The following is an 11689-nucleotide window of genomic DNA, read 5'->3' as shown; positions in this document are numbered from 1 at the left end:
TTTATAAAAAATTTTCGATAAAATTTCTACTTTTATAGAAAATTTTCGATAAATTTTCTTCTTTTATGGAAAATTTTCGATAAATTTTCTACTTTTATAGAAAATTTTCGATAAATTTTCTACTTTTATAGAAAATTTTTGATAAATTTTCTACTTTTTATAGAAAATTTTTGATAAATTTTCTACTTTTTATAGAAAATTTTTGATAAATTTTCTACTTTTATAAACAATTTTCGATAAATTTTCTACTTTTATAGAAAATTTTCGATAAATTTTCTACTTTTATAAACAATTTTCGATAAATTTTCTACTTTTATAAACAATTTTCAATAAATTTTCTACTTTTATTTATTTTATAGAAAATTTTCGATAAATTTTCTACTTTTATAGAAAATTTTCGATAAATTTTCTACTTTTATAGAAAATTTTCGATAAATTTTCTACTTATATAGAAAATTTTCCATAAATTTTCTACTTTTATAGAAAATTTTTCATAAATTTTCTACTTTTATAGCAAATTTCGATAACATTTCTACTTTTATTTATTTTATAGAAAATTTTCGATAAATTTTCTACTTTTATAGAAAATTTTCGATAAATTTTCTACTTTTATAGAAAATTTCCGATAAATTTTCTACTTTTATAGAAAATTTCCGTTAAATTTTCTACTTTTATAGAAAATTTTCGATAAATTTTCTACTTTTATATAAAATTTTCCATAAATTTTCTACTTTTATAGAAAATTTTCCATAAATTTTCTACTTTTACAGCAAATTTCGATAAATTTTTTACTTTTATAGCAAATTTCGATAAATTTTCTACTTTTATAGCAAATTTCGATAAATTTTCTACTTTTGTAGAAAATTTTCGATAAATTTTCCATATAAAAGTAGAAAATTTTCTACTTTTATAGAAAATTTTCGATAAATTTACCTCTTTTAAAGAAAATTTTTGATAAATGTTATACTTTTTATAGAAAATTTTCAATAAATTTCCTACTTTTATGAACTAAATTTTTATAAGAAAAATATCAATAATTTTGTACTTTTATAAACAAATATTTTCGATAAATTTTAAATTTTTTCAATATATTTTCTACTTTTTTATAAAATTTTCTACCTTTATAGACAATTTTTAATAACTTTTCTTTATTGCTAGAAAATTATCTACAATTATTCTTTTTTTTTAAGAAAATTTTCAATACGTTGTAAAAAATTCCCAAAATTACAAAGCTATCGTTAAATATTACTTTAATCGGAAGGTTTTGAACTGAAGATGGCTTCATATACTAAAGAAAAATATATTACTTAATTTGTTCGTTTCGTTTCATTTCATACCCCAAAGACTACATTATCTTATACTAAAGACTACGGTCTTATATTAAAGATCATACCTACAGGGTTATATCAAAAACTACGGTCTCATATAAAAAGTAGTAACTTAAGACTGCCGTTTCATACTAGAGACTACCTTCTTATATGCTAGAACTACCATATTTACTAAAATGAAATATAACCAAGTTCTTACTTATTTTGTATAAAACCTCCAAATCCTTCATGCTTTAATTTCTGGCATTATACACAAACCACATTTATGTAAATCTAAGATCGTGCAAAATATTCTCAATTACATTTTAAAACTATATCGAATCTTAATATGACCCCATCAGACCTCTCAACAGTTTAATAATAAACAAAAAATCCAAATCAAATAAAACACAAAAAACACCATGTAATAATAATTATTTCAATTTAATTTACTTTATAGCCTGATTCACAATGCGTCATTTAATCATTATATGGTACTCCATAAAAATTATCTCGTTTGGCAATACAGTAGTTTTCCGATTTAACGACCATTCAATTCTACGAACATCGCATTTAACGAACAAGCTAATTTTTCCTATTGACTACCTTAAATAACGAACAAAACTTGTTTTTTGTACTCTGTTTAACGAACTAATAAAAATATTATTATTTAAATGAAGATAAAATGACATTTATCAAAAATAACAAATAACCTAAGTTGTAGCAAAAAACTATACCGTTGTTTTAAGCGGTGCTTTTATACCCAAAACTGTAACACATTCTGGGTTCTTATTAAATTTTAGTTCGATGTAGCTATGTCCGTCCGTCCTTCAGATAATGACTTTAACGCTCAATACTCGCTTAACAATACGAGTACTCCGATGAAATTCAATACAAACATGTTCTATACTAACCGATATCTCTAACAAATTTAATGGGAATCGGTCCATAATTGATCTTACCCTCCATATCAGGCCCCCTTAAGAAAATTACTTCAACGCTCATTACTCGCTTAAAAATACGAGTATAGCGATGAACTTCGAGAAATAACTTTAAAGCTCATGACTGAATTAAAAATACAGCGATTAAATTCGACACAAATATGGTTTGAAGGTGGGTATATAAGATTCGGAATTTTGTGTTTTGTGCTATTTTTATAAAATACATTTAAAAAATATTTTATGTACCTATTTTTAATTATTTTCCTACCAAAAACCCACGTTTTAGTTAGTACTGCATATAACGAACTTTTCAATTTTACGAACAGGCCTGACAACATATGGGTTCGTTAAATCGGAAAACTACTGTATATGCATTCATTTTAAATGTAACCGGTTTTTGAGGGTTTTCGTAAACCAAACCACAATGTAAAAAACAATTTAAATCCATTGGAAACACTTGTCAGTCAGTCACCACAAAGTAAAACCAAAAATGTAATAAAATATTTTGCACACAAAATAATTTTATTGTTAACAGTAACAGCATCTCTATAAAGTACAATGGAAAAAGTTGTAAAAACAATGGTAGATAAATTTAAGCTTTTAAACAGAACAGTTCAGTCTATACACAGTTCTATAGTCCAGACTATACACAGTTCTATAGTCCAGACTATAGACAGTTCTATAGTCCAGACTATAGACAGTTCTATAGTCCAGACTATAGACAGTTCTATAGTCCAGACTATAGACAGTTCTATAGTCCAGACTATAGACAGTTCTATAGTCCAGACTATAGACAGTTCTATAGTCCAGACTATAGACAGTTCTATAGTCCAGACTATAGACAGTTCTATAGTCCAGACTATAGACAGTTCTATAGTCCAGACTATAGACAGTTCTATAGTCCAGACTATAGACAGTTCTATAGTCCAGACTATAGACAGTTCTATAGTCCAGACTATAGACAGTTCTATAGTCCAGACTATAGACAGTTCTATAGTCCAGACTATAGACAGTTCTATAGTCCAGACTATAGACAGTTCTATAGTCCAGACTATAGACAGTTCTATAGTCCAGACTATAGACTGTTCTATAGTCCAGACTATAGACTGTTCTATAGTCCAGACTAGTAGACTGTTCTATAGTCCAGACTATAGACTGTTCTATAGTCCAGACTATAGACTGTTCTATAGTCCAGACTAAGACTGTTCTATAGTCCAGACTATAGACTGTTCTATAGTCCAGACTACAGACTGTTCTATAGTCCAGACTATAGACTGTTCTATAGTCCAGACTATAGACTGTTCTATAGTCCAGACTATAGACTGTTCTATAGTCCAGACTATAGACTGTTCTATAGTCCAGACTATAGACTGTTCTATAGTCCAGACTATAGACTGTTCTATAGTCCAGACTATAGACTGTTCTATAGTCCAGACTATAGACTGTTCTATAGTCCAGACTATAGACTGTTCTATAGTCCAGACTATAGACTGTTCTATAGTCCAGACTATAGACTGTTCTATAGTCCAGACTATAGACTGTTCTATAGTCCAGACTATAGACTGTTCTATAGTCCAGACTATAGACTGTTCTATAGTCCAGACTATAGACTGTTCTATAGTCCAGACTATAGACTGTTCTATAGTCCAGACTATAGACTGTTCTATAGTCCAGACTATAGACTGTTCTATAGTCCAGACTATAGACTGTTCTATAGTCCAGACTATAGACTGTTCTATAGTCCAGACTATAGACTGTTCTATAGTCCAGACTATAGACTGTTCTATAGTCCAGACTATAGACTGTTCTATAGTCCAGACTATAGACTGTTCTATAGTCCAGACTATAGATTTTGTCCTTATACGAAAGACTAGTCTTTTACTACTAAAGAATACGTTCTTATAATAACCACTACGGAGTTATACGATAACGTGGTCCTATTCTTAAAGCTTTCGACCCACTGTTCATTTTAACAATATTATTAATGATCAACTTAGTTTGATCATATGTAAGTCAGTATTAAACTGTTCTATATAGATATATAGACTGTTCTATAGTCCAGACTATAGACTGTTCTATAGTCCAGACTATAGACTGTTCTATAGTCCAGACTATAGACTGTTCTATAGTCCAGACTATAGACTGTTCTATAGTCCAGACTATAGACTGTTCTATAGTCCAGACTATAGACTGTTCTATAATCCAGACTATAGACTGTTCTATAGTCCAGACTATAGACTGTTCTATAGTCCAGACTATAGACTGTTCAATAGTCCAGACTATAGACTGTTCAATAGTCCAGACTATAGACTGTTCAATAGTCCAGACTATAGACTGTTCTATAGTCCAGACTATAGACTGTTCTATAGTCCAGACTATAGACTGTTCTATAGTCCAGACTATAGACTGTTCTATAGTCCAGACTATAGACTGTTCTATAGTCCAGACTATAGACTGTTCTATAGTCCAGACTATAGACTGTTCTATAGTCCAGACTATAGACTGTTCTGTAGTCCAGACTAAGACTGTTCTATAGTCCAGACTATAGATTTTGTCCTTATACGAAAGACTAGTCTTTTACTACTAAAGAATACGTTCTTATAATAACCACTACGGAGTTATACGATAACGTGGTCCTATTCTTAAAGCTTTCGACCCACTGTTCATTTTAACAATATTATTAATGATCAACTTAGTTTGATCATATGTAAGTCAGTATTAAACTTGACACTGATTATTTCGATTTATTTTAGAACGATTTTCCATTAAAAAAACAACAAATAAATAGATTGACCTTTAAATGAAAAAAATTTTAAATATAAACAAATAAGTATCTAGTAGTTAAATAAATAAGATTGTTATTTTAGAGAAACACTTAAATTGTATATTCAGTAAATATTTAATAATAGTGGCATGATAAAGTTGTACTAGACTTTATATTTGATTTTTTTTTTGTTGAAGTGTTTATTGTAATATTTTTAATTATAAACTTGCTAGCGTTAAAAGTAAATAGTTTTTTTTTAGTAAATATTTTACTGGGATTCTATATACTAACCCCTGTAAGAATAAAGTTATTAATTATTATTATTAACTATATTATAACTATCGTTTATGCAACATCTTATTCTTAAAATTGTCCCATATATTGAAGGCAAACTCTTATACAAAAGTATATTTCTTATACTTAAAACAATATAATTTAATAAAGACAACGTCTTATACTAGTTATTATATCTTACACTAAAGACAAGGTCCTTTTCATATTCTTCAAATATAGTCTAAGTAAGCTTTCTACCTGCGCTTTATACAAAAACCAAGTCAGTTTTATTAAAGTTATTCAATTCCATTTTGTTAATAAGGCATTATAGATTCCCTATTAAAAAGTTTGACATTCAATAGATCAACAGTTTAAATATCACATTTACTAACATTTTTAATATCTAATAAAATATAATATTGTAAAATATAACATATGCGAAATGCCTAATCACCAAAAGCAATTATATTAAATTACAAATATTAACACGAGAGTCGATTGATATTAAAAAATATAATAAATTGCTGTGATAATGAACCTTTACAAAAAGTAATCACTAAACACACTAAATAGACTCTTTATTTATTAATTTATTTTAAAATAAATGATAAATAAATTAGTAATATTATAAAAAGTTTCATGTTTTAGGCGCATAAAACTAACAACTCGTATTTATATGGAAAATTTACTTACATATTATTATATTGTATAAATTATTTATAATTTTTTATAAATAATACATTTGTAAATTGCAAACATGCAAATTAAATAATACGTATTACATTGCTTACTAACTTAGGGACATATTTTAACTTTTTACTAAAACCTGTTTGATAGATTTTCATGTTAGTTTGCAATTTAACAATTTAAATAATCCATAGTACAGACTATAAACTTCTCTATCGCCCAGACTGATCTATCGTACAGACCGCTCTAAAGTTCAAACTATAAACTGCTAATTATGTACATATTTCAGACTATAGTTAAAAGTATAGATTGCTACAGACTAATATATAGTCTAGACTATAGAATGATCTATAGTCCACACTATAGAATGATCTATAGTCCAGACTATAGAATGATCTATATTCCAGACTATAGAATGATCTATAGTCTAGACTATAGAATGATCTATAGTCTAGACTATAGAATGATCTATAGTCCAGACTATAGAATGATCTATAGTCCAGACTATAGAATAAATCTATAGTCCAGACTATAGAATAAATCTATAGTCCAGACTATAGAATAAATCTATAGTCCAGACTATAGAATGATCTATATTCCAGACTATAGAATAATCTATAGTCCAGACTATAGAATGATCTATAGTCCAGACTATAGAATGATCTATAGTCCAGACTATAGAATAATCTATAGTCCAGACTATAGAATGATCTATAGTCCACACTATAGAATGATCTATAGTCCAGACTATAGAATGATCTATATTCCAGACTATAGAATGATCTATAGTCTAGACTATAGAATGATCTATAGTCTAGACTATAGAATGATCTATAGTCCAGACTATAGAATGATCTATAGTCCAGACTATAGAATAAATCTATAGTCCAGACTATAGAATAAATCTATAGTCCAGACTATAGAATAAATCTATAGTCCAGACTATAGAATGATCTATATTCCAGACTATAGAATAATCTATAGTCCAGACTATAGAATGATCTATAGTCCAGACTATAGAATGATCTATAGTCCAGACTATAGAATAATCTATAGTCCAGACTATAGAATAATCTATAGTCCAGACTATAGAATAATCTATAGTCCAGACTATAGAATAATCTATAGTCCAGACTATAGAATAATCTATAGTCCAGACTATAGAATAATCTATAGTCCAGACTATAGAATAGTCTATAGTCCAGACTATAGAATAATCTATAGTCCAGACTATAGAATAATCTGTAGTCCAGACTATAGAATAATCTATAGTCCAGACTATAGAATAATCTATAGTCCAGACTATAGAATAATCTATAGTCCAGACTATAGAATAATCTATAGTCCAGACTATAGAATAATCTATAGTCCAGACTATAGAATAATCTATAGCCCAGACTATAGAATAATCTATAGTCCAGACTATAGAATAATCTATAGTCCAGACTATAGAATAATCTATAGCCCAGACTATAGAATAATCTATAGTCCAGACTATATAATAATCTATAGTCCAGACTATAGAATAATCTATAGTCCAGACTATAGAATAATCTATAGTCCAGACTATATAATAATCTATAGTCCAGACTATAGAATAATCTATAGTCCAGACTATAGAATAATCTATAGTCCAGACTATAGAATAATCTATAGTCCAGACTATAGAATAATCTATAGTCCAGACTATAGAATAATCTATAGTCCAGACTATAGAATAATCTATAGTCCAGACTATAGAATAATCTATAGTCCAGACTATAGAATAATCTATAGTCCAGACTATAGAATAATCTATAGTCCAGACTATAGAATAATCTATAGTCCAGACTATAGAATAATCTATAGTCCAGACTATAGAATAATCTATAGTCCAGACTATAGAATAATCTATAGTCCAGACTATAGAATAATCTATAGTCCAGACTATAGAATAATCTATAGTCCAGACTATAGAATGATCTATAGTCCAGAATATAGAATGATCTATAGTCCAGACTATAGAATGATCTATAGTCCAGACTATAGAATGATCTATAGTCCAGACTATAGAATAATCTATAGTCCAGACTATAGAATAATCTATAGTCCAGACTATAAAATAATCTATAGTCCAGACTATAAAATAATCTATAGTCCAGACTATAGAATAATCTATAGTCCAGACTATAGAATAATCTATAGTCCAGACTATAGAATAATCTATAGTCCAGACTATAGAATAATCTATAGTCCAGACTATAGAATAATCTATAGTCCAGACTATAGAATAATCTATAGTCCAGACTATAGAATAATCTATAGTCCAGACTATAGAATAATCTATAGTCCAGACTATAGAATAATCTATAGTCCAGACTATAGAATAATCTATAGTCCAGACTATAGAATAATCTATAGTCCAGACTATAGAATAGTCTATAGTCCAGACTATAGAATAATCTATAGTCCAGACTATAGAATGATCTATAGTCCAGAATATAGAATGATCTATAGTCCAGACTATAGAATGATCTATAGTCCAGACTATAGAATGATCTATAGTCCAGACTATAGAATAATCTATAGTCCAGACTATAGAATAATCTATAGTCCAGACTATAAATAATCTATAGTCCAGACTATAGAATAATCTATAGTCCAGACTATAGAATAATCTATAGTCCAGACTATAGAATAATCTATAGTCCAGACTATAGAATAATCTATAGTCCAGACTATAGAATAATCTATAGTCCAGACTATAGAATAATCTATAGTCCAGACTATAGAATAATCTATAGTCCAGACTATAGAATAATCTATAGTCCAGACTATAGAATAATCTATAGTCCAGACTATAGAATAATCTATAGTCCAGACTATAGAATAATCTATAGTCCAGACTATAGAATAATCTATAGTCCATATAGAATGATCTATAGTCCAGACTGTAGAATGATCTATAGTCCAGACTATAGAATGATCTATAGTCCAGACTATAGAATGATCTATAGTCCAGACTATAGAATGATCTATAGTCTAGACTATAGAATGATCTATAGTCTAGACTATAGAATGATCTATAGTCTAGACTATAGAATGATCTATAGTCTAGACTATAGAATGATCTATAGTCTAGACTATAGAATGATCTATAGTCTAGACTATAGAATGATCTATAGTCTAGACTATAGAATGATCTATAGTCTAGACTATAGAATGATCTATAGTCTAGACTATAGAATGATCTATAGTCTAGACTATAGAATGATCTATAGTCTAGACTATAGAATGATCTATAGTCTAGACTATAGAATGATCTATAGTCTAGACTATAGAATAATCTATAGTCCAGATTATAGAATGATCTATAGTCCAGATTATAGAATGATCTATAGACAAGATTATAGAATGATATATAGTCCAGACTATAGAATGATCTATAGTTCAGACTATAGAATGATCTATAGTCCAGACTATAGACTGATCTTAGTCCAGACTATAGACTGATCTTAGTCCAGACTATAGACTGATCTTAGTCCAGACTATAGACTGATCTTAGTCCAGACTATAGACTGATCTTAGTCCAGACTATAGACTGATCTTAGTCCAGACTATAGACTGATCTTAGTCCAGACTCTAGACTTATGTATAGTCCAGACTATAGACTGAACTATAGTCCAGACTATATATGGTTGTGTAGTCCAGACTATAGACTGATCTATAGTCCAGACTATTTTATAGTCCATACTGTAGACTGTTCTATTGTCCAGACTGTAGACTTTTCTATAGTTCAAATTATAGATTATTCTGTATTTTACACTGCCCTATAGTCTAGACTATAATAGACTGCTTTATGGTCCAGACTATAAATTGATCTATAGTTCAGACTGTAGACTGATCTATAGTCGACTTAAGACTGCTATTAAGTGCAGACTATAGACTTTTATAAATAACTAGTAATACATGTCTAAAGAAATCCACATGGAAGAATAACGGTATATAAAGTTCTTCCTAACCTAACTTTTTTTACCATTGTCTTTTCCCGCCAAAAATAAAAAATGCACAGAAAATCTTAAATTTTACATTATTTTTTATTAGATTTTTCTTTTGTCTAAAAAAAGACGAAAAAATGCTTACAAACTAAAATATTTGATAAATATTTTTTATTTTATTTAAGAGAAAGAAAATTAAACTTTGAAAAATAATTTTGCTGAATTCAAAAAAACACATTTTACAAAAACTCAATTTGATATTGTTGATTTTATTATTTATTTTTATTAAGAAAAGAAAAGCACTCATTGCTTTCGATTTCCGCGATTTATATTTTTAATTAACAATAAAAAAATTAAATAAAAAATTCATACTTATTAAAAAATAGAAAAGTTTACAGAGAAAAATTAAGTGAAAAGAACAAATTATTGTTTTGTTTTAGTAACTCACACTGCACACACCAGTTCAATTTTCTTACATGACGAGAGGATACTACTACTGCTAAAATCAATTGACAAATTCAATTGTTAATTATACTTCTTTTTTTACATGGTTTAAATATTTATAATAAAAAAAGATTTGGATTAGATGCTGATGGATGTTCTAAGGAGTTGAGGATGTTAATGCTGTTTTGTTGTTGTAGTTGTTTTTGGGGCTAATGTGTATTTATTGCGGCTGCTGCTGCTAAACACTTAAAACATTATTATGACATCAGTCTGAGCTACCGGCCGCTTGTCTTAGCAATACATAGATTTTCTCCTTAATCCATTCTTTATTGTAGGGCGCATAGGTATTTGTGGATTTCTGATAAACCAAACAGCTAATATCGGCCAATTGGTCTAAGAAATCGAACAGTTGGCTAATATCATAAGTGATGGTGGGTGTATTGGGGTTAATACGTTTCAAATGCTCTTCATAAATGCGACAAACACCTTCCATGCAGTCGTTGACACTGTCGTAGTCGCTGTAGGTGCGTGTTTCTGGCCGGGAACCAGGTTGTACCAAAAGAATCGTGTGAGACATTTTAGCAGGTGTGTTTTTTACAGTCTTCTCTAATAGAAACTAGTAGAAATTGTGTGTTTATTTCTTTTATCCCTCTGTTATTCACAAGATTTTTCTGGCAAGTTTTTGTTTGTTTTCCTTTTTTAGTTAGAGAGTATTTTGTTTTAGAATTGTAATTTATTTGTCTGTTAACTTGTTTATTTACCTTTATTGTGTTGTTTATTTATTTAATTTATAGAAAAATTGCAGAAAGTTAGGAGGAAAATATAAAAAAGTTTGTGTAAATTAATTTTTTGCTTATTCTTATTAAGAGCTGTCAAAATTTACGGCATTTTTTCTATGACAGTATTGCCAACTGCAATTTTGTTCTATTGAAGAGTTGTATTTTTTAGTAGTAATTTTATATTAGACAGAATTGCCAGTTAGTAAATAATATTTAAATTGAAACACACATAAAATATTAGTAATTTAAGAAAATAGCGTTAATTTTAAATTTTAATAACACATAAATGAACAATCTAAATTAGTATATATTTTAAGCAATCAAAAAATTGTAAATTTAGTTTTCTATATAAAGAGTGAAACTATTATGAATTAGCTAAAGAATTAAAATAGGTTTTCATTAAATTAAAATTAAATTTTATCATGAAAATTGAATTTTTCTATAAGTTCGATTAAAAATTAAAAAAAAAATTAAGAAAATTCACTTTTTCGATTTTTTATGAAAACTGAAAAATCGA

The 11689-nt window shown here is 28.2% G+C and overlaps 1 protein-coding gene across 1 annotated transcript; it reads right to left on the bottom strand.

The window, feature by feature from the left end:
- Window positions 1–10207: 10207 nt before the first annotated feature.
- Window positions 10208–11299, bottom strand: LOC119613908 (enhancer of rudimentary homolog). Its single transcript, XM_037969981.1, has 2 exons — window positions 11155–11299; window positions 10208–11087 (listed from the first exon to the last, which is right to left on the bottom strand). Exon 2 carries the CDS (start codon window positions 10968–10970, stop codon window positions 10659–10661), a length of 312 nt encoding a protein of 103 aa, XP_037825909.1. The 5' UTR covers window positions 10971–11087; window positions 11155–11299; the 3' UTR covers window positions 10208–10658.
- Window positions 11300–11689: the final 390 nt, after the last annotated feature.

This window comes from Lucilia sericata, unplaced genomic scaffold (genome assembly GCF_015586225.1).
Source record: "Lucilia sericata isolate MDLA Ls3-8-SP2 unplaced genomic scaffold, ASM1558622v1 Contig002422F_arrow, whole genome shotgun sequence".
Classification (NCBI taxonomy): Eukaryota; Metazoa; Arthropoda; class Insecta; order Diptera; family Calliphoridae; genus Lucilia; species Lucilia sericata.
Note: the sequence above shows the minus strand (reverse complement) of the source record. Positions and strands in the feature narration are given on the sequence as shown.